Source organism: Peromyscus eremicus, chromosome 5, assembly GCF_949786415.1.
Source record: "Peromyscus eremicus chromosome 5, PerEre_H2_v1, whole genome shotgun sequence".
Taxonomy (NCBI): domain Eukaryota; kingdom Metazoa; phylum Chordata; class Mammalia; order Rodentia; family Cricetidae; genus Peromyscus; species Peromyscus eremicus.
In genome coordinates, this window is record NC_081420.1 from 65,970,136 (window position 1) to 65,995,050 (window position 24,915).

Below are 24,915 nucleotides of genomic sequence, written 5' to 3' on the forward strand. Positions count from 1 at the left end.
ACATGTGGCAGGAGGAGCAAAAAAAAAAAAAAAAAAAAAAATCAGGAAATCTCTTTTCTAAGGTCACAGATCCCATTCAAGAAAGCCCTACTATCATGAATTAATCACCTTCCAGAGTGCCCCCCCCCCGACTTCAGTATGTGAATTTTAGAAGACAAACATTTATTATATTTTAATATTTTTCATGAAGAAGCCAAAATGATGTAAATTTCGAGCTGGCTAGCTAGAACTGCCTCGTTCATTCTTTGGAAAAAGCGTTTATTAAACACTTACTGGCTTTCAGTATAGTGGGCGCTGGAGACAATTCTGTTTCAAGTTTTGTACTACAGGTGGTGCCATCTTCTGTATGTGTCACGTTGGGAGGAGAAAACAGTCCTTGTTAGTGTATGCATGAAAGAGCCACAGTGGTGTGGGAATGGAGATGTGGTCCCCGAGTCTACTTCCACATCTTATTAGAAAGAGCTCTTATGTTGAAACCCAAGGGACTGCCTGACACAGATGGTTTTAAGCCTAGGGCCTCTTTTTGGGGGAGAGTCCATAGCTCTTTATTGGCTTCTCAGAAGATTTACTGACCTTCTGAGGAAAAGAACTGTGGCTTCAAAGACTTCTCTTGAGGGGCTCATTTCCTGTTTGTATCAGAACCTCACACTAACTAATGGTGCCACTGTAGCTCTTCACTTCCTGTTTGTGAAGATAGGCTTCAATCTCATTTATTGCATTGTTGTAGCGTTCTAGTGTGGTGAGAATGCAAGTTCAATACTGTGGACTACTGGTAAAATCTTACAGGAATACTTCTCTCTTTTGGTAAAGCATTCTTTTGTTTGTTTGTTTGTTTGTCTTAGTGATCCCAACTGGTGGAAAGGTGAAACCCATCAAGGAATAGGGCTTTTTCCTTCTAATTTTGTGACTGCAGATCTGACTGCTGAACCAGAAATGAGTAAGTACTTTTTGATCTGTTGTTCAATGATCGATAATCCATAGTCTTCTTGATGAAAGTTGAGTAAACTCAACTTTATAGCCAAATGACTTAAACGTTTTTGCCCCTATGTGTTTTAAACAATGAAATTCCAAGCTGCCCATGGTGGTGATGCATGCTTGTAATCCGAACTCTCCTCCAGTCCCAGTCTGTGGAAGAGTGACCACTACACAGTGAAGTGAAGGCTACCCTGAGCTACATATGAATAAAATCCAAATCCTTATCAGAAACAGTCTACGAATTACAGCCCTATGTCTGCCAGACTTTGTTATATGTATCTATCAAAGACTACATAATGGATAAGGTGTCCCAACAGTGAAGAAAAGCCTTTAACAGCAAGTCAGAAATTCTAAATCTTTAATAAAATGGTTCTCTCTCATAGCTACTGACTTATCTTTTTTACTTTTGTAGAGTCAGATCTTGATACTCATTCTTTTAATACAGTTGTTGGAGCTAAACTACTCATTGGAACTGAGAAATGTATGAACTCGGGGACTGGAGAGATGACTCAGTGGCTAAGAGCACATGCTGTTCTTCTAGAGGACCCAAGTTCATTTCCCAGCACCCATGTTGAGTGGCTTACAACTATCTTTAACTTGAGCTCCAGGAGATCCAATGCTTTTGCCCTTCTTGGGTACCTGCACTTAACATGCACATACTCTAACACACAGACAGGCATGTATAGATACATAGTTTAAAATATATATATTAAAAAGCCTATATAAACCTATTTGAATGGCCTTGTATAATATTGTCATCTTTTTTAAAAATCTGGTTAGCTGGAGGTGTTTGTTGTGTTTTGGGCTTTTTTTTAATGTCAGCTTTCGGCAGGTTTAGAATTTCTTTGGATTTTTGTTCAAAATGAGAGCCTAGATTTCACTCATGTCTGTTACATAGCTATTTCATCTTTATCTCCCATACAGCAGTGCAGCTGTGCTGTGAGTTTTCTGATTCTTGTATGTTTCACTCTGGACAGCTTAAGAGAAACAGGAGGATAGGAAATATCCTATGTAATACAGTAATAGTCCTCAGATTTAGAAAATAGGCTAGCACAATCCCTGTATCATCATTCTTTTATAGGAAATAGAAGCCACATTCACTTGATCTGTCACATAGATACACGTGCCTCATTTATGTTACTTTATTTTGGAGACAAAGCTAGTTATTGTGAAAAAATGCCATTATATATGTAAATAGCATATTTTGTGTATCATATACATTTGGTGTCAGTTTCTGTGAGGAAAGGGGCTGCAAACTTGTGCATTATCAGTTCTTGTGAAGTCTGCCATGTGTTTTCTTTTGGGTAACAGCCAATGAATGCAGAGCTGTCCCAGCTCTCTTCTTGATAATAGTGTAAGATAGCAAGCAGAATGTCTGTAACAGATGTCTCTTTCCCCATGGGAAAATGAATCAGCCAATTTTTTTTGTGGGGGCGGGGAGGCGGTATGTAGCATATTGCTTTATGGTGACTTGAATGGACTGAACAGGATCATTACATTTCCAATTAGACAATACCCAAGCACATAACACATAAGAAGAACTTCTTTTCAAAGTCAGGTAACAAGCTAGATTCCAGAAGGAAGGCTAAAAGACAAGACCAATTGACACACAAGTCCAGCCTTTCCAATTGTTAGTTTTCTGCAAGAGATTTTAATCTTTCTAAACCACTTTTTAAAAAATAAGCATACCATATAGGATTGTTTTGGAAATTCAGCAGGGCGAATTAATAATCCATCGAGCACATTGAGTCGTGTAATGAATATTATTTCTGTCCATAGTTCTTCCTACTCTGACATCTCCCTTTTCATTTTCATTCCTAACGTTTTCATGTCTGATTGACCTCATTGATGCAAGGACCAAAAATCCAGAAAAAAAAAACCCTCATTCTCTAGAACTCTCTGTACTTTTTGGTGTTATTTGGAGGTGAAGATTGCTTTGGTGAGCAAGAGAAATCTCTTTAAGGCCAGTTGTTTGCCGAATCTTACCACATTTCCCCTCTGAGTACAATGAGATTAGAAAATCAGGCTCATGTGTTCGCCAGTGTAGATTCCTGCTGAGGCCACTTCCGTCGTTCTTCGCTGGCCATGATGTTCTCTCTGGGTAGAAAGCCCAGTGCCATGCCAGAGGACATGCATGATTTTCCAGTTCATTATGTTGTAGTGTTCCTATTAAAGAAAAATTTTCTTTTGAATTGTCTGGTAATTTAAAAAGAATTGTTTTAAATTGCAGAATTCATTTATGCTAGTATTAAGCTTTATTTTTGTAACAATTTATTGAATTCTGAAGTAGGTCATTTTTATTTCAGAAGCATAACTTATTTTTAAGTGAGATTGCTTATAGGAAACAAAGATCTTTACAAGAGAAAATTAGAAAATGTAGACAGTTTTATAAAGTAATGTTCTGTCATTTTCTAAATATCTTCAGTTCAGTTATTCCTTATATTGAGTCTCTAAAGTCCATAATCTCTCTCTATTAGGAGTAAACTTTAAGATCTTTTTTTTTTTTTTTTTTTTTTTTTTGGTTTTTTCGAGACAGGGTTTCTCTGTGTAGTTTTGGTGCCTGTCCTGGATCTCGCTCTGTAGACCTGGCTGGCCTCGAACTCACAGAGATCCGCCTGGCTCTGCCTCCTGAGTGCTGGGATTAAAGGCATGCGCCATCACTGCCTGGCTAGATCTGTTTTAAGGAAAATATAATTTTTATGTTTTTTTTTTTTCCAGTTAAAACAGAGAAGAAGACAGTACAATTCAGTGATGATGTTCAGATAGAGACTATAGAGCCAGAACCAGAACCAGCCTTTATTGATGAGGTGAGTGGTTTCCTTGTTAACAGTGATAAGCACTTTGTATAGAAGCTGGATTACTTGTTTTCTTGTTCTGAAATGTTAACAATATAAGCAAAGCATATATTATTGTTACAACTTCTTTGGTCCCATTTTTACCTTACTCAGATCTTGTTATTTATCCTGCTAAAGGTTGAGGATATAGCTCAGTAGCATGTGTGTGAGACTCTGAATTGATCTCCAGTGCTTTAGAGAGGGGATAATTTAAGGATAAATGTAAATTTCTGTGTAGTATTTTATAGTTTGGATTTCTATTGATGTATTTAATTATTGGGCACTTAGGCAGTTTTCAATTTTAATTGTTATCACAAACAACAGTATTATAGTGAGGGTTTTTTGTTTTGTTTTCCTTTTAACATTTAATTTGTTTTTCTTAGCTTAGATATCCAGGAATGGAACTTCCAAACCAAAGGATCTGTGTGTTTTTCATGTTAATAGGTACTGTGAAATTGTTGAACAGAAGGGAAATTTTTACAGTTTTGTTGATGCTCTGTGAGAATACCTGTCTTTACAGATATTCAACAAGCATTAAAATTGCTTGTACATTGCAGAGTATAGGACAATTACTGTGTGTTGAAAGAATAAAACAAATTTGCTGGTTTTCAAATGAAGCTGTTATTAAATTACTACTACATAAACCAGTTCAGTGAAATGAATTGTGCTTCTTCCTTGAATACATTTGAGTTTTTGGGAAAACTTACTTTATTTTTATTTTAAATCACCCACATGTCATTGTTAATCTGAAACAGTGATTATTTTCAGTGGTTATGTTTGAAAATACACTTAGTTGCAACTGGAACAGTATTTTTTTGGAGTCATGTTAACTTGACTTGTTTGTTTTACAGTGCTGGGGATTAGCCTAGGGCTTTGTGCTCTACCACTGGGCTGTGGCTCCCACCCAAACTTGGCATCTTTGGAATTAAATTAATACGTCATAGTTCCCTAGGCTGCATAGAAATCTATGCTATTTCTACATATGAAAAAAATTAAAATTAGTTATATATTTATCTTAAATCATCTTTGCAGCTGTATATTTTTTTAATTTATTATTTTTTTATGTGTATGGATGTATTTTGCTTGTATGTAAATCTGAGCACCAAGTGCATATTTGGTGCCTGTGAAGGTCAGAAAAGGGCTTCTGTCTCCTTAGAATTGGAGTTAGAGACAGTTGTCAGCTGCCATGTGGGTGCTGGAAATTGAACCCTTGTCCTCTGGAAAAGCAGCCAGTCTCTGCCTCTGAGCCATCTCTCTAGCCCCTACAGTTACATTTTTATATTCAAACCTATTAATAGTATTGTTTTGAATAGTAATATCAGTATTGTATTGAATTAACTTAGTAACTGATTTTAAATGATGGAATTAGCAAGCCATACAGGATGCTATCCCCAGCAGGCCAAATTTGAAATATAGCTGTATTCTTACATAGTTGTATCACATACATACACATGTGTTTTCTGGCTGCCTTTGTGCTGAAGTTACTGAAGAGATTGTGTAGTCTTCATTCTTACTGTCTGGCCCCTGGTATAGATCAGCGTAGAACACTCTTCAGAACTTCATTTTCTTGTATTTTAGAAGTTGATGTATTTGAGACCACTTCCTGCCATCATTTTCCATTTTCTTTCTCTTCTGTTATAATTTCTTTCTCCATTGTATAGATGTCAGCCTCATCCTGTGCCCATACTAAGCCTTACTGTGATGCATTAGTTTCTAGCAGCAATTCCAAATCCTGGTGGTGGTAATGACTAGCCAGCACAGTTCAGATGGTGTCATACATTTGGCAGCAATAAAAAAAAAAAAGAACAATGAGCACAGTGAATTCCCAGCTAATAGATTATTAACTACAGTTTTTAAATTTTATTTTACTTCATATGTGTGGGTATATATTTTGCCTGGATTTATGTCTGTGCACTGCTTGCATGCCTGGTGCCTACAGAGGCCAGAAGGGGGCATTGGGTTTCCCTGGAACTGGAGTAACAGATGGTTGGTTGCAAGCTGCCATATGGGTGCTGGGAGTTGAATGTGGGTCCTCAGAAAGAGCTGCCAGTGTTCTCAACTGTTGAGTCATCTCTTCAGCCCCTAAAAATAATTTTTAGTAATGAGCTACTTAAGACTCCTGTTATAACACTCAGAAGTGATGGAAATAATTCAGTGGTGCTGCTCTAATAGCTTGAAATATATAAACAAGATTTCCCATTAGTTTCACTTGTAACAACATAAAATATGAATATGAATGACCTTGAGTCCTGGCTCATTTGATTCTTTTAAATTTGAACTTTGTTACTTCAACCCATTACATACTAGTAGGAATCATTAATGCATATAGATGAATTTAACAGAGTATTGCCAATTTATATACATGCTTTTATTTCAAAAAAGTTTGACATAGTCTTCTGGAAGACTTTAAAGTGCATTTAGATAAAATTTTGTAGGAGATAATGAGCAGAAATATAATGAGTTTAAGGAGAAAAATGATCAATTTGGAATTACTGATTTAAAAACAATTGTTTGTTTTTGTGGTCCTGGGGATAGAACCCAGAGCCTTGTACATGACAGGCAAGTGATCTTCTAGTGAGTCACATCTCCAGCCTTGTCTAAATGGTGGTAGTGATACTTGGTCTTTGAGAAAAACAAGAGTGCGGACGAGTGCTAAGTACTAAGGAATCCAACTGGGTCAGGGAACATTCTGCTTGGCTAGATTGTGTTACAGAAGGAAATGTCTGAGTACTCAGCTGTGGCTCATATAGCAACCATGTTGTATTAACAGGAGACAAATGTTTCTGTTGCCTTTTTAAATGTCTTAAAATGAACATGAATCTTTCACATGAAAGAATATCCACTTTAAAATACAGCAGTCACTTGACTTGAAAGGAGCTTTCCTCTGCTACTAATCTAACAATTAATTCATCTCTGAACAGCCTGTGTTTGAGTAATAATTTTATTCAGAATCTGTAGTCTTTACATTATTAGTTGTGTGTAGTAGCATCACTATATAGAAAATTTGAGTGAAAAAAGTTTGTAATAACTTTCATAGAATTTGGTAAATGAAAAAATACATTTTGTATAATGCATGGGTATATTTATGCAACTGCCTTTTTTAGATCCTTCAGTCCTAAGTATTAAAGGATTCTGAAATAGACCCAAGTAAGTGATTGAGATATTATCCATCTTTTCACACACACACACACACACACACACACACACACACACACAAAAGGAATAAACTACAAGTTTCTTTCTTTTTTTATGACAAACCGAAATGTTGATGGAAAGAGAACAGATTAAATCCTTAGAGCTCCACTTAGAAGAACAGCTGTGAAAGGCCTGAGCTCTGCCTGTGGAACAGCTGTCATACTCATTGCCAGTGAGAAGTAATGACTGAGTTGTTAGTCATAGCAGGCCATCTTGAGAGGGATGCTCCAACTGTTTTGTGGCTAAGTTACAGCTGCTCCAAAACAAAGTGAAATTCTTGAACATGGTCTAAGAGAATGGGGAAATTATACCCCGTAAGTCTAAATGGATGGTCCTGTTCTAATTTGAACATTTTGAAAAACAACCAACGAATAGCATGCAAGGGCCTGATTTTGCATGGTGCTAAAAGGAACGCATAAGATGCTAAAAACATAAAAGGAAATAAACTTTCCTAACTATGAACTGTAAAATCTATCTGAAGCCGGGTAGTAGTGGCGTACGCTTTCAATCCTAGCACTCAAGGAGGTAGAGGCAGGTGGATCTCTTGTGAGTTTGAGGTCAGCCTGGTCTACAGAGTGAGTTCCAGGACAGCCAAAGTGGTTACACAGAGAAACCCTGTCTCGGAAAACCAAACAAACAAACAAAAAAAAAAAACAAAACTGTCTGTGATTGAGTTGTCTTGTCAAAAAGAACATACTGTTTCATAAAGATTGCTTGCTTTTGACAATAACTATTTCTATAGGATAAAATGGACCAGTTGTTACAGATGTTGCAAAGTACAGATCCCAGTGATAATCAGCCAGACTTGCCAGAGCTGCTTCATCTTGAAGGTAACCCTTTTTTTCTGTCTACCTTACAAGCAAAGAGTCACCAGAGATCTTACTACACTGCTCCAGAATGACTTTTGAGAACAGTCTTAGGAAGGACATTACACCTTCGTGCTGTGCCTCTCTCACCTTTCCTATGCTGTTTAAATCTGGAGTAGAGGTTGAAATCACAAACCTTACTATTCAAATTATTTTATTCAGCATCTTAAAGTCTTGTAAAAGGAAAAAAAAAACATTTGGAAGTCAGTATTTTAAACTCTCACCATTATACTTTAAGAAAATGAATTTTAGGTTCTATTGACCACAGATAACTAATATTTTAATTACTTCACATTAATTAAACTTCACTTTTTTAATAAATATTTTTCAGAAGTTTACTTTCTTTTCTTGTGTTTTCTTATTTCTTCAAAAATTGTCATCTTAGCGATGTGTCACCAGATGGGACCTCTCATTGATGAAAAGCTGGAAGATATTGATAGGTAAAGAACTTGTACTGTATTTAAATTGTGTATCTTTCTCTCTGAAACCATTTCCGTAAACTGCCATTTTTACAAGGTACTCCAGCCTGCAGAGGTGGCTCAAATGATAAAGTGCCTGCCACCTAACCACAAGGTTTGGATCCTTGAAGTCCATGTAAGGAGCAGGGCATGGTGGTGCAGGCCTGTAAAGCCAGCCAGGGCAGTGAGGGTGAGGAGAAGAAGAAAGAGGTATGGCGCAGGTGGGCAGATCCCTGAGAATCTGTACCCAACCAGCCCAGGTGCATCGATGAGCTTCAGGTGCAGAAAGAGAGCCTGTCTCAAAACCGAAGGTGGAGAGCCATAGAGAAGAGACACCCAATGTGTCTCAGGCTTCTGTGTGTGTGCATACAGCTGTCACAACCACAACATAGACAGTGCTTCAAAGAGCCGTTCTTCACTCACCATTCTCACCTTCGTAAGGGTTTGGACTTGTTTGCCCTTTCTTGAAAAGCAAGGCTGCTGTGGGCTTTCACTGTCTTCCTCTTTTTATATAATTGTGCTTACTAAAGTGGCATTACTAGAGCTCACAGGCTGGCATCTGTTGATGAATGAGGAAATCTAGACAGTTCCAGGTACAGTCAAGTGGTCCAGCATGGGATCTAACCTGAAAACATGTTTCTTATTGCCTCAGAACCAAGGGAGAAGGTGTTTTTGCCCTGTCTGTTAGTATTTAGAGTTAACTATTTAGAGCATTGTACCATTTAGCGATCAAATTATTGTGTAATATTTCAGAAAACATTCAGAACTCTCAGAACTAAATGTGAAGGTGATGGAAGCTCTTTCACTGTATACGAAGTTAATGAATGAAGATCCAATGTATTCTATGTATGCAAAATTACAGAATCAGCAGTATTATATGCAGTCATCTGGTGTTTCTGGTTCCCAGGTATGTTTTGCAAAGCTCAGGAGTGTTGTGTAAATTCTTGAATGTACTTGAGATGGTTTGGAATGTCTGTTTTTGTAAAATACATGCATATATATGTGTGTATCTTTGTCTTTGTGAGTATATACCACATGTGTGTACTGGGCCCCTTATTTGCCAGAAGAGGGTATTGTATCCCCTCAAGCTGGATTTACAGTTGGTTGTGAGCTAGGTTGTGAGCTCTCTGATGTGAGTGCTGGAACTGAACTTGGCTTCCCTAGGAGCAGGAAGTGCTTTTAACCGCTGAGTCATCTCTCCACACCGCAAAGTGTAATTTCTTCAGCGTAATGTTTACAATGAAAAAAATAATAGAATTTTTAAAATTCACAAATATGTAATATACTGAATATGTCAGTATATCCACACATATGTATATATTTTTTTTAAATCTTCACTTTGTACATGGATAAGTAGCAAAATTACCCACTAAGAAGTTTCCTCCCACCCTTTTTCTTTAAATAAAGGTATTTTAATCCTACCCTAGACCTGTAGAACCAAAGTCTTTAAAGTTTAGGTTCATATGGTAAGATTTCAGGCTTAGTGCTTAAAGAGCACTGGCTGCTCTTCGAAAAGACCCAGGTTCAATTCCCAGCACCCAGTACCCACATGGTAGCTTAGAACTGTCTGTAACTCCAACTCAAGAGATTCAACACCCTCATACTGACATACATCCAGACAAAACACAACTGCACATAAAAGAAGAACAAATAAATCATTAAAAAATAAACCTTCAGTTTTTCTGTCATATATTTTCTAATATTCTGAGTGTCTACAGCTTTTGTTTTACATTGAACTGCTTAGGCTAAGTGTTCATTTTATGATTTATTTTTACTTTATGTTCATCAGTGTTTTGCCTGTATATGTTTGTATGAGGGTGTCAAATCACTTGGAGCTGGATTATAGACAGTTGTGAGCTGTCATGTGGGTGATGGAATTGAATCCAGGTCCTCTGAAAGAACAGCGAGTACTCTTAACCACTGAGTCACCTCTAGCCAGGTTAAATGTTCTTATCGAAGAGGGTGGGAGTCAACCTTGAGTTAGGGATATGTTTATGCCATAGATTATGATTATGCTTTCAAGGGTATTATATATTTACCTCCAACTCAGTAAGTTAGATTCACTAAATTTAAGCAGTCCTTTGTATGCCAATTATGTTTTAGTAGATTTTGATAAATGTCCCAAAGTAAAATGTAACATTTCCAGTGATATAAAAACTGTTTTAAACAGAAAATGAACGTGTACTTATCTGTAAGAGGAGGACCTAAGGGCAATGGGAAAAATGAGTTGAGAAGCTGTTCAACACCAACAAAATGGAATATTTATGTGTGCACTCACAGGGCAGCTTTCATGGGGATGCTCCTCCTCTTCCCATTATCACATATACATTCAACATGGAACCTTTTTTCCTCTTTCTGCCCCAAGCAACTGTTTAAGAGCCCCTGTGCCATCAGTTGAGCAAGTTTTAGGTGTAATTAGACAGTCTGTTTTGTCCACTTAGAGCAGTCACACACTTAGTGTAGATTTTCTTGCATGGCCCATTTCTCATGAAACAAGCTGACATCTTCAGGAGGATGAATTCTCCACCCTTGGGTAGAGAATCGGGAGCTTGAATGGTACCTGCTCAATAGTTTTGGTCACTAGTTTGAGTTAAACAGTCTTTCACATTGAATTTGCAAAGAATAATAAAATATAGCCATGAGAACTTGTTTAGCTATGCTTGTAATGAAGACCTTAGGAGTTCTGATGTGAATTTGTTACATTTAATGAAATAGAGGGTGATTCGTTTCTTGATGATTGTGTTAGTTGCCTTAGCACATGGGAACAGTCTTACTATATAGCCAGTAGAATGTCTTTTCAAATATATAAACAGACTTAAACAGTAACTAAAAAAATGTTTTAAGACTTCAGTAAGCCATGGTCACTCATGCTAGTAAGCTAATTACTAAAGAGGTTGGCAGTGCATGCCTGTAATCCCAGCATGCAGGAGGAAGCAAGCAGGGGGATTGTTTCATATCTAAGGCCAACTTGGACCATATAGTATGGCTGTAACAAGCCAGTCAGGGTTACAACCAACCTTCTTCAGAAAAAAAAGGACTTCTGTTTCTTTAAATTTAAATAAAACAACAACAGAAAGAACAGCTTTTAGATAAAAGAATTGGCAAACAAACCCAGCCTGCTGCCTGTTTTTAGCTAGATGGACACAGCCCCTCCATTTGGCTCACAGCCACCCCATTTATTTCTGCTTTGTAGCTGCATCCTAAACCTATAGACTTGAGTACTTACAATAGACTGTTTGTACTGTATAAGAAAATTTGTTGACCCCTACCTTCGAAAATTAGTGTGTTCGCCATTCATTAAATTATAGTTTAGAAAATGTGAATTGTAAATACAGTCTGTGGCTATAAAATAATGAATTCAAGTATACTTCCAAAGTGTTGGGATTCATATATATAAACTTTTCATGCAATATATTCTGATCATGGTTTTCTCTTTCCTAGATCCTCCTCACCTCCACACTCTTCCAGTCCCCCCCCCCCCAAACAAACAGGCAATCAAAAAACCAAACAAACCAGAACTGAAATAAAAAAGACCTTTTGAAAGACCAATATGAAAAGTATATCATGAATTTAATACAGAGATCATATTAGTATAAGATGTATTTCTTTACTACTACTATGTCAAAGTAAAATCTGTTTATGTAATGCTTAAAAATAAAAATTTGGACTAGGAGGATGGCTCAGTGGGTAAAATGTTTGCCAGACTGGAGCTTAGATTCCCAACTCTCTTGTAAATGCCAGTTGGGCATGATAGTCCACCTGTAATCCCAGCACATGGAAATACAGAAGGGATCCCCAGAGCAAGCTGGCTAGGTATAGTAGCCCAATAGATGAGCTTTGGCTTCAAGTGAGACACCCTGGCTGAATAGAAGGTGGAAAATGATTCAGGAAGACACCTAACATCAGCCTTTGGCATCCATGTGCTCCTATATACTCATGCATGCACACTCATCCCTGCAAACACACATACACTTTCAATTAAAAATCATCAGTCTATACTAAAAAGAGCTTTTCATAAAGTTCCAACTGATAGTATAACTGTAATTCTTGTGTGATAACTGTTTTGTTATATGTAATTTCACTATGTTGATATTAAAACCTTTTAAATAGAAAGAAAAAGGGGAAATGATGAGTGATGTCATTCTGTATGCTGTGAATATATGTTGCTCTGATTGGTTGATAAGTAAAGCTGTTTGGCCAATGGTGAGGCAGAATAAGGTTAGGCGGGACATTCTAACTAGAGAGAGAGGAAGGAGCAACATAGAGCAGAGGAGATGCTGCCACCAGGAGAAGCAAGATGTAAAGATAATGATAAGCCACAAGCCATGTGGCAAAGTATAGATTTATAGAAATGGGTTAATTTAAGATATAAGAGCTAGCTAGCAAGAAGCCTACCATGGCCATAGTTTAAAAATAATGTAAGCCTGTGTATGCTTATTTGGGTCCAGACGGCTGCAGGACTGGTGGGTGAGAGATTTGTCTTGACCGAGGACCTGGTGGGACACAGGAAAACTTCCAATTACATAGCAGTAACATTTAAAAGAAGTTCTAAAGGAGCAATGTTTTTTGTAACTGAATGTCTCTGCTGATAAATTTGGAATAGGCATTACAGTTGTATAATGGAATGTTTCCTTATCACCTTTTGTAGGTATATCCAGGACCTGCTCAAAGTGGTACCTACCTGGTTACAGGGAGTGCACAGATAAGCCATCTCCAGAGCTACAGTCTGCCCCCAGAGCAGCTTTCTTCCATCAGCCAAGGAGCAGTTCCACCCTCTGCAAACTCTGCTCTTCCTAGTCAGCAGACCCAGGCTTCTTACCCAAAGTAATTTGATTATTGGTTATTTGAGGTTAAAGTTAAAATTCTTTACTTGGTTGCACTGGTCTATAAGCATAAACCTGGATAAGAAAAACTTGAGGTGGGCATTACTGTTCAAACTACTGCATCTGTAGTATAGAGTGGTTTGTGTAAGAACCCAGCTTAAATTCCTTTCCTTGAAGCAAGGAGGGCTAACTTTTAAGAGTTCATTAGCACAGTGTTTCTAGGTAACACAGGCACACTTTCCAGAAAGCAGCAGTGCCTATAAATGCTCCTGTATGTACCTCACTGTTGTAGCATCCATCCATAAAGAGTGTGTGAGCTTTTAAAAACATTGTTGTGTTGTTCTGTTTAGGATATTAACTTGACTTTAAAGAAGGTAACGAAGCCTAAAACTCATGGGCTATGGTGTGGATCCAGTGCCATGCTTTATGTTTAACACATACTGACTGACTTACTCCTTAGAATAACCTATGAGAGAGATACATTGGCACCTCCATTTTGTTAATGGGAAACTATTGCAGCCTGTGAGACCAGCTACCAGAACTGTACCCAGGGTAATAAAAAGAAATGCCTCAGAGTACCAGGACTTAGGGATAATTCTTATTTATCTTAAGGAATAAGACTCATACATGTACTGATGATCATTCTCTTTATTTTTCTCAAGCTTCTTCTCTTTTCTTTGTTCTGTATCCCCTTATATACATCCCAGGGAAAGCAAAAAAAGTTATATCTGAGGGAAGTGGGTAACCATGGCAACTCATGGCTGCAAGGTGCAGGCTGTAACCTGAGACTAGGGACATAGTGCCCAGTGAGACAAGCTGTTCAGGGAATTAGGTCTTTATCAACCAGACTGCAAGCAGGGAATTGGCACCAAAGTTGCTTTGTACCTGACTTTGGTTCTACATTCAGATACCTGGGAGTTTGCCCTTGTGTATTTTCTGTGGAGGTTTATTTTGTGAATTCATTTGTAAGGGCATTTAGTCTATTTTGAATCTGCTCTGAGGTTTTAAATCAACTAATTATATGTAGCTTGTCTTGTCAGCCTGAGCTAAAGAAATAAAACAAGCTTTCTAACTGTCTTACAGTCCCCGTGGAACAATAGACCTAGTTGTGAAGCATATCCTAGTATATTTCTATTCATCAAAATTACACAGCTTAAGAAGAAGTCATCTTTCTGACCATCCAGATGTATGTGTGCCCAGTATGTTTGTGGAGAGAGCACAGTTCCAGTCCAGGCTATGAAAGGAAACCCCATAGCTATTCTTTTTAGGGAGGAATTGTGGAAGCACACAAGAAAATTGCAGACAGAAGCAATCAGTCATTCATAGGCAATGGCCTCGTAAGCCTTGCTTGACAAAGTTCCTCCATCAGAGAGTTATTCATCTGGTGGGTCGACCTTATGAATATCAGTTGTCCTCTGCTGCATATTTTTGTGGCCTCTGGTAAAGCATTGCTACCAACAGCTCTCAGCAGGAAACTGAGATGTAGACTAGGGTTCCACATAGCTAAGATCCAAAACCAGGGATTCTGGCTCCAGAGATTATCACATCACCTGCATACTGAAATTCCTTTCTCTCAGTGTAGCACATTTGGAGTGTGTGTGTGTGTGTGTATTAATATGCTCTGGGCACATGCTAAATGTCCTTCAAATGCTAACTGGTTATACTTCACATCTCATTTCAGAGTTCCACTGTCTACCTGGTAGCCAAGGCTAAACCCTGCAGTTCTCACAAACTCTATTTTCTTATCTCTCCTCTGCATTGTCTGTTTATCATGACAACTAATATATAATTATTTACTAATCTCCCAAATAAATCTTTCCCATTAATACCATGGTGTTACAGTTGGATACTAATAACTTCCTACCTAATCACTGTGGCTGCACAGCTTTTTGTCCATTATGAATCATTCTGTCCAGTAATTACAATAAAGGGGAGCTTCTCATCAGTAATACTGGTTCATTCATTCTGCAGTCCTCATCATTTTCTCCAGGAGTGTCTCTGTCTGACCCTGCTATCCGCTTTAATTCTGTAGTAACTCAGTACTGACAGTATGCTCCAGCACATCCTTCCACAGGCCTTTTGCACTGCCTCTGTGCTCCTGCCGCAGGTGCCCTTCATTGCATGCTATTCTACCGTGTTTTTGTTGGTTCTGGAACGTCATTCCCATTTTTACTTCTTCTTGGAAAGATACAAACTGGATATATTTTCTTGGGAAGCTTCCTCAAAGCTTAAGGCACCTTAATGCACTGGGTACATACCTATATTTCTAACTTATCGCACAATAAATAATTGCATATTTTATATATTTCCTACAACTAGACAGTATCTTGAAACTAAGAAACTAAATCATATTTGTATAGAAAATATTTAGCATATGTCCACTAAGTTTTCTTTTTAATTTTTGATTAATTTTGCTTTTCTTCATAAGTATTTTCATGTTTGTTGAATTTATCACTCTTCAAGGAGCTAATATTATTGAAGGCTTTCTATGGAATGGATGCTTTTTTTAAAAAATGATACACATTCATGTCTTTATTGAGCAAATATTTATCTACAATCTCAGGCCCTTCTCTATGTACATTTTTCACAGATCTTTTCTATATTATTATGTCATCTTTACCAACTTGGATTTAATATAATATTTTATGGTAAACTGTCCCCAGAATATATTGTCATTCTCTTTTTAAAGGTTAAACATCAGCTCCATTTCCAATTTCTTTGTCATGTAATTAGCATGGCAATGACCTTCCTTGAACACATTGCAGTTATCCCCTTACCCCTTATCTATGGCTTTAATTTCTTTTTTTTTTTTTTTTTTTTTTTTTTTTTTTTTTTTTTTTTTTTTTTTTTTTTTTTTGGTTTTTCGAGACAAGGTTTCTCTGTGTAGTTTTGCGCCTTTCCTGGAATTCACTTGGTAGTCCAGGCTGGCCTCGAACTCACAGAGATCCACCTGGCTCTGCCTCCCGAATGCTGGGATTAAAGGTGTGCGCCACCACCGCCCGGCTTCTTCTTCTTTTTTTTTTTTTTTCATTAAGAAAAATTTTTCATTCATTTTACACACCACTCAAAGATCCCCCTCTTCCGTCCTCCTCCCCCCACCCCAGCCTCCCCCTCCCCAATCCACCTTTTACTCTCCCCCACAAGAAGGCAAGGCCTCCCATGGGGAGGCACATTAGAATGGATGCTTTTAAAGTTAGTTTCTCTTTATTATTTCTATCTTTCTATCATTTTTTAAAATTTATCATTTTTTCCTGACTTGGGAAGTACATTCATATATCAAAGATTCTCTTCTTTCAGTGAGACCTTTCTTGACTACCCCATTTCAAATCAAAATAAACTCATATCAGTCTCTTGAAAGAAATGGCTTTTGTCTGTGTCCTGCTCCTTCAGCCACACAGTCTTCACAGTGCTGGGGATCAAACCTACCTTATATATGTAGGCAAGTGTTCTACCGCTGATTTATACCTCATCTTAGTAAATACTTAAACATCTGTTTAATAGATAAAATAATTGATAAATAGATCCATAAGCTATGGTGACTTTACTTACTCACTTCTATAGGTAGCTTTTGGAAACTTCATGAGTACTACCTCCTGAGTGAGCACCTTCCAAGTGGCCTAGGGGACAGATGTCTGAAAAGCTCTTAATTCTAAAACTAAAACTATGTGTGAAGGAATAAGAAATGGTCTCCTGTGTGTTCCCTTATTGGTTCTCCAGTACAAAGTTGTCAGCCCCCAAACCATAAACAAACAACAAAAATGAACTCAGCAGGTTGTTTATGTATTTGTGTATACATATACATATACATGCACACACATATGTATGTAACAATAATCAGGAAAAAGCTATCAATTTGAGAGTAGGGGGCATGGGAGGGGAGGGAGGGAGGAAAGAGAGATGTATGATAATGCGTGTGTGTGTGTGTGTGTGTGTGTTTATATACATTATATATATACATATTGAATATGTATTTATAATTTTTTTTTTGTTTTTTTAAAGAAGTAGCCTCCTAGATGTGTGTTCAAGAGGGCTAGGAAAACCTGCCTGTCAATCAGTAAAAATTTTCATGGCTTGGAAAGCTCAGTCAGATATACAGCCTCCCTGACTCACCCTGGGCCTTGCTTTTTTCTTCCATTTTGCTCTTTTTTTTGTTTTGTTTTGTTTTTTGTTTTTGTTGTTAAACCTCCATTTACTGTGTTAGCAGTTGCCTTATTTCTCCTCGTAAGCACAATTTTTTTTATATTTATAAATATAAATATATTAATCAATTCTTAAATTAATTTAGACTATGATATACTTTCAAGGAATTGAAAAACAGCAACCCTTTTCTATCTCAATCTAGTATTTGATATTGTCATCATTAACACTTAACATTTGAATAGTACATACTCACTGAGTTCGTGGTATAAAATTGTGTCCTGCATAAATGGCTGTGAAAGGTGAAAGAAACTCAGTTCTAGCTCTTAAAGCTGCTGTTGTTTATAGTAGACACATAAAAATGGCAGCCACCAGAGAAAACAATGGCAGATGTACAAGTAGGTTCTGATGGTACCCAGGAGCAACAAATAGAGACAAAGAAAGGCAAAAGTGTTCTAGAGAAAATGAAGCTGAGCTAATAACTAGAGAACAGATAGGAGACAAGCCAAGAAGGGCAAACATTCAAAGGGCATGCCCTACAGAAAGCACCTGTAGAATGCACAAGTGTTCCTTCAGAGGCGACATTAATGTTCCCCAGCTTGTAAGGTCAAGCCTCTAGATGCACATCTGAACAGGTACAGTCACAGGTAGTTGATAGATGTACTGGTAGTTGCTGTGTGTAGGGGGATGCCCTTTGCCGTACTTTTAGGGAAATAGGGAGATGATGATGCTCACATCTCACTAGTCCATTGAAACTATTCTCTCGAGATGCTGCTGATGCCCATACTTCCGGATTCTGTGGTCATTTCACAAATCTTCTACCCTGCGTCAGTTCATTCCCTTCCTTGTTTTTAATGTGTTTCAGGCCATTGTCACTTAATTTTCCTGTTTTCTTACTGCTCCTCATTTGCGCTTGCCAGATGCACCTTTATATTCCTGACATTATGAAGTCTAGGGCTCATTGTATGGACTGTTCCGATCAGTTATTTCCTAAGGGCCCTCTGAACGAGGACTCTCTTAGGGTCTGTTTTGGCTCCTGCTCTCCCCTGGGACTCCAGACTGCATGTGCATTGTTTTCTTGTGTTTTCTAGACATCTCACTTGAGGTGTCCAAAACCATTCTTTCTTCTTGCCCATGCTTCTCTTGTTCCAGTCAGCTATAGTCCCATGTGTAGTTTTCTCCTTTTAGTAAGTTGTCATTGCAGTTATTTTTATCAGTTATAAAACTAGACATTCTAGACTACTTGGTCCATTATCAGATTTCAATGGCACTTCCTTCAGAGTAGGGTGTGACCCTTCTCTTCTGTCTCTACTATGGCTCTGGACACCTGCCAGCTCTCACATCTGTTCCTGTTCCCATGTGAGCCTGTCAAAATACAAGTCATATCTCATTACCTTTCTCCTCAAAACCTAGCAAGAGTATATTTCACTTCAGTCATAAGCACAGCCCTGTGTCTCCTAAGGTACTCACTGAATCTTCTGCAGCCCCTCTTCCTAACCGCCACTCTTTGCTCACTCTGTCACAATTGCCTTGGCCTCCTTTCTATTTCTCGAACATACCACATTATAAAACCTCAAAGGCTTCTTTTTCTTAGCCTAATGTGTGCTTTTCTAGACTGCTGAAAATGGTTCCTCTGCTTTCCTAAAATCTTTCCTTGAATGAAACCTTATCTGAAAGGCCTCCCTCTACCACCCTACATAAATGAGAATCCTTTGTCCCAGGTACTTCTGGTACTATTTGTCATGCTCTGTTTTTCTTTACTGTGATTTTAACCATTGACATACTATACATTTATTTACTGTCTTTTTTTCTCCTACCAAAATATAAGCTCTATAATAGTAGACACTTATTTTTCTTCCTTCATAGCATCCCAGTACTTAAATAACAGTGTTTGACACTGCGTATATTTAATAAATTATCAAATGAATGTAAATGGTTTTCCTGTTCATATCTGAATGTGTTCACAATTGATTATTTAGTTTAGCTAATTCAGTGTTTTCTTTCCTCCACAGTGCAATGGTTAGTTCTGTTCAAGGAAACTCGTATCCCAGTCAGGCTTCAATATATAGTCCTGCTGCTGCTGCTGCTGCTGCTGCTGCCGTACCTGTACCTGTACCTATACCTGCTGCTGTATCTGTGCCTGCTGATGTCACCATATACCAGAATGCAGGACCTAATATGTCCCAGGTGCCAAACTATACTTTAACATCATCAACCCTGCCTCAAGCAGGAGGCAGCCAACAACCACCTCAGCCACAGCAAGCATATTCTCAGAAGGCTCTCCTATAGGACTTGATGTTCCTCTTGGTGGCATGTTTCTGCTGAATGCCATTGACAATGTTAGGAGATTCGTTAACATCCTAAGATTTGTTTTTCCTCAGCTTATAGGAATCTTTCTTGGTCAACAAGTTCACATACTCAAGAGGGTAGAACTGTCTTCAATTTGCACTGACTTTTAGAGGTCTACCCCTCCCCCAGAAGAATGAAACTACTTACAACATTATTTCCTTTCGTAATATGAAGAATTGTTACAAGATTATTGTCTTGTAAAATTACCTGGTCTGCAACACTCAAAAGTTCAAAAACTGCTATGGCAAATGTTATGTACATATATTGACATGTAACTTCATTAGTGACCGTTTCAATTACAGTGGTGATCATGTGAATATATTTAACACTGTGTTAAATTAATTTACATTGCTGTTTTATTTTAATCACGAACAACTACCATGTTTGCTAATGTTTTGTGTAAATTTAAGATAAGTACACTATCTTTTTAAGCTGCAAGAGAACCAAGTTGTAGCCCATTGACCCGAAGAAGGCATTGTCTTGTTGTAGTGTCATATGAAATCGAACCGTTCTTTTACTAATTGAGTGAAGCCTATGTATGTTATGTCCTTCTGTAGCTTTTGCCCACTACTGGCTGTCATCACACCAGCTTACAGTAGCCACATTTTTGGTGCAGTTAGAGGAGAATAATGTTCCCTTTAGACTTTTGTATTTTGGCATGATGTTCCAGGTATTGTGGACCATGAGACAAAAATTAGTCTTTATATCTTATTTTTAAAGAAGCAATGTTGATTGACTTTTCCCTAGTTGAATGTGGTGACTAGGTTTAAAGCTGTATACTGTGTTTATTGGTAGCAGTGACACCAAAGATAGAGGCGATGCCTAGAAAGTTTTCAATTGGAAACAAAAATGAACTAACACTACATTTTCAGAGTCTCTTGTAATTTTTAAGATATAAACAAAATTTGATTCACTTGTCTTACCCCACTAGTTTTTAAAATGTCTTTGACACATTGTATCTTTTAATTCTCATTAAAATTGCTATAAGTAGGTGTTTCAAAGTAATTTATATTCCTGATTATGTTGAATAGTTTACATATTTATTGTTAATTTTCAAACTGGAGTTTTTAAGTTTTTCCTCTCTGTCTATCTCATTTGTAGTTCTATTGGAATTATTTTTGCTTCTTATTCAGGAGTAATTTTAATGAATCATTTTAATCCACACAAAAAGGTATTCCACTGACATTTTAGTTATAAATATTTATAATTTCCCTGGTTGTACTATACCAGTATTTAAATAACCTAAAATTTGAGTACCATATTTAACTAATAGATCTAAATTTTCCTCCTGTGAATGCAAATTAGATTTGCATTTCCAAGACTTGTCTGTTTCCTTTTCGACAAATGACTTCAGCTTTGGCAGATAATCTTAAGGGTGATTAATTCACGGAGACATATTTAAAGCTCTTTTCACTTGAGTTTAAAGTATGTCACCATCAAATAGTAAAGTTAAAATTTTAATTCATGTGTCACATTTTAAATATTTTTTAATAAAACCTTGTTAGCAGTTAGATTATAATCTTTTGTTCCAATTTAAATATTATGGTTTAAATGATATACTTTCCTCTGAGTCATATTGTATATTCTTTTCATTTTAATAAGTTCTTGTTTACAACTATATTCCCATTTTAATTTTTGATATCTTCATATTAAAATATCAGCAAAATATTTTTTAGTATTCTTCTTACCCTTTAAGCCTATCAGTGGTGAAATTAAAAAAAAAGTTACCAATTTTACAATGCATATTTTTTTTATTATGTATTAGAATGTATAAAGAGTTAAATGAGTGATTGATATTGATTCTGTCTAAGTGACTTGACTTGGTGCAAGTACTTACTGGTCTTTCATCCTCGAAGTAGCATGACAAGGGTGGAAAGATGGGGCTAACTGGGATCACAAATAGTTTTAAATCCATGCAAGTTGTGCTTCTAGAAAATCTTTGCTGTGCATGATGATGTACACATCTAATCCCAGCACTCAGGAGGTAAAGGCAGGCAGATCTCTGTGAGTTTGAGGCCAGCCTGGTCTACATAGTGAGTTCCAGGACAGCCAGGATACATAATGAGACGCTGTCTCAAAAAACCAAACAACAACAAAAAGAAATTTTCATTGACAGCTGTCCATATTTTGATGAAATAGACTAACTTATAAAACAAAATATCTGAAGAGTAAACATCTATGAAGGAAATTTTTGGTTTATTCCTTTTTTTAAGTTTGAGAAATGTTTCTATCAAAGTGACAACTAAATGAGGCAGAATGCGACTCTGCTCCTATGCTGCAGTCCCCATGCATAATTGGATGTGATAATATGTGAGTGCCCTGAAATTACTAGGTGTGGCTTGTGCTATGTGCTAATACGATTTTATAGACTTTTGATCTTCTGTCACTGTTACCTATCACCCTCTACTTGGGGAAGGACATTTTTCTAATACATGCCCAGAGATGCCCTTCTTACTAATTTCTTCTGGAACATTTTTTTCTTTCCTCTTTGCTTTTAATACTTAAAGTGTTCAATAAATCAGCTTCATTCATTTCTAATATAGAGGTCTTTCATGTGTGACATCTGTCTCATTGAACTTGAAAATATCCTTTGTCCAATGCTTAAGTTTGTGTTAGATTAATGCCCTGCATAATAAACTGTGCAACTCTAACCCAGTTGTAGAAATTATTTCCTAATATGAGGTTTATAGGTATAATTGGTCAACTTTTTACCTAATATACATTAAAATTACTGTTTTATTTATCTTACCTATTACTTGTTTTACTTGCCAATTACATTATAATAATAATAGCTTCCTATTATAGCTCCTTTTTATGTTAATAACAACTTAAGTTTAACATTTTGATTCATTTGTTGTTTTCTAATGATTTTGTTAGGTTTTTTATTTTTATTTCTCTGGTTTGTTAGGAGTTAATAACTGCTTGTATCTCTTAGTATAAGGAATATACAGAAGAAACTATCTGGGTGATATTTTCAGTTATCTTTCATCTTGGAAGGTGAGTAGGAACTACTAAATAGGCTGATGCTGTGGTTGGTACATTGCCTGTGTACATTACACAGCTGTCTGCACAGAGAAGTTTCAGTCCTACAGAGAGATTCCTTCACCAGAGTCAGAAAGAGTAAAGCATTGACTACCCAAATATTCTTCTACTAATTACTAACATTTAGCTTTATGTCCTTGTGTATATTTATATGCATGTGTATTTGTATGTAGATGTACATGTGAATAGAGATGCACCTACTTTATTGAATGCAGATCTGAATACAGATGGAAGCTGTATGCATGACTATTTCAAGTTTCCTGTAAGGATAAGAACAACCTCCCAAGTAATCTAGACCACTGTTATGTTCAGGAATACCGGCAGTGATTTTTTATTTTTATTTTTATTTTTTAGTTTTTCGAGACAGGGTTTCTTTGTAGCTTTGGAACCTGTCTTGGACTAGCTCTGTAGACCAGGCTGGCCTCGAACTCACAGAGATCCGCCTGCCTCTGCCTCCTGAGTGCTGGGATTAAAGGCATGCACCACCACAGCCTGGCCTAGCAGTGATTCTTAAGATATTACTACCAACACCCTGCAAACTGTCTTAAATATATATTATTCATTCTTAAATCTAGGCTCCATTCCAGGAATATATATTATATGCCACCTATATAATGTCCCTTTCTACTGTTGTTAATCTAGATTAGCCCCTATTGTTATCTTTCTCTACTCTTCATGTTGACTTTTTAAGATCCACACCACGTCACAGAATTGCCCACATTCTAGATTTTTGTAGTATCCTTTAACTTGATTTTTTTATGTTCAATGGAAATTTTTATTATCTTATTTAATTTTTATATTTTATTATAAAAAAGCATTGTAAATAAAAACACACAACAAGGCTACCCATATCAAAAGACCAAACAACCAAATTAACTTCTATACAGTTAAAAAAATAAGCATTCATCAGGGAAACAGTAGAGCTTCATACTGGGTTTTATACTTTTTATCAAATACATTTTTATGTACTTATCTACCACTCAAATCTGAAAATCCATTTTTATTAAAGTTACTCTTATTCCTAAAAGATACATAATCATAACCCACATGACTTGTACTAGAAGTAATGAAACTCACCGTGCAGTGGTGGTGTATGTCTTTAATCCCAGCACTTGGGAGGCAGAGCCAGGCAGATCTCTGTGAGTTCGAGGCCAACCTGGGCTACAGAGTGAGCTCCAGGACAGGCACCAAAACTACACAAGAAACCCTGTCTCAAAAAACGGAAAAAGGAAGAAAAAAAAATTATGAAACTCCAGACTGGGAGATGTCTCATCAGGTAAGAGCATTTTCCATACAAGCTTGAGGACCTGAGTTCAGATCCCCAGAATGCACATAAAGTTCTAGATGTAATCATGTTTCCATATCCTCTGTACTGTGAGAGGTGGCATCAGTGATGTTGCTGGGGCTTCCTGGTTGTCAGCTTAGCTCCAGTTTCAGTGTGAGACCTGGTCTTAAGGGAATAAGGTAGTGAGTGGTAGAACAGTATACCTGATGTCCCCTGGCTTCCCTGAGTACATAGGTACATCTACATACAAGAGCATGCATAAACTACACATAGACCACACATAACATGCACAAGAAAGTAGTGAAACAAAGTTTTCATGCTCATTTCAGGAACTGCACATTTAAGTGAACGTGGTTAACCTGACAGTTTCTGTGTGCTGTGTATAACCGAGTAAGCTGAGGTTACTGAGGCCAGAAGAGGGTGCTGCAACTTTGTTTTCATTTTCAGTAGTATTCAGAGAACTGAAGACAGTTGTGCTGAAAACAATAGCTCGTTTTCCTGTTCTCACCAAAGTGAACTTTTCTCAGTGGTTCACACACCCATTAGACTCAGGCTGGATAGCTTTGAGGTAATTTTATAAGTACTGTATTATATAAGGACTGTATTTTCAGATACATATATTTAGTTTGCTTGTAAAAGATTTCTCCTTAGCCTAGTGTCAATACCAGGGTGCTGAAAGGGCAAGAAAATCAGAATTGTTTATTTCCTCCAGTTGATTACCAAATTGGAATCAGGTTGAGCAAAGCATAGTTAAGTTATAAACACAATATGTAGTAATGAACTCCATTAGATTGCTAGGATTCAGGATTAAGTCCTACTTCATCTGGTTAAGGGATTAAAAAGTACAACTAATTATTGTTTCTTGGAAAGATGTGTGTTCATTATAGATGATTGTGTTTCTTAAAGATAAACATAGTTGGCCGGGCGGTGGTGGCGCACGCCTTTAATCCC

At 37.1% G+C, this 24,915-nt stretch overlaps 1 protein-coding gene across 2 annotated transcripts in view; it reads left to right on the forward strand.

Annotated features, from left to right (window-relative positions):
• Positions 1–19,979, forward strand: part of Stam (signal transducing adaptor molecule) — a 61,535-nt gene extending 41,556 nt beyond the window's left edge. For both annotated transcript variants that reach the window (XM_059263612.1, XM_059263613.1), the window contains 7 exons: positions 843–937; positions 3,694–3,782; positions 7,747–7,834; positions 8,256–8,310; positions 9,082–9,235; positions 12,977–13,152; positions 19,301–19,979. In XM_059263612.1, the coding sequence (XP_059119595.1) occupies positions 843–937; positions 3,694–3,782; positions 7,747–7,834; positions 8,256–8,310; positions 9,082–9,235; positions 12,977–13,152; positions 19,301–19,577 (934 nt within the window). In that variant the 3' untranslated portion in view covers positions 19,578–19,979. The remainder of the gene's footprint in view (positions 1–842; positions 938–3,693; positions 3,783–7,746; positions 7,835–8,255; positions 8,311–9,081; positions 9,236–12,976; positions 13,153–19,300) is intronic.
• The last annotated feature ends 4,936 nt before the right edge of the window (positions 19,980–24,915 follow it).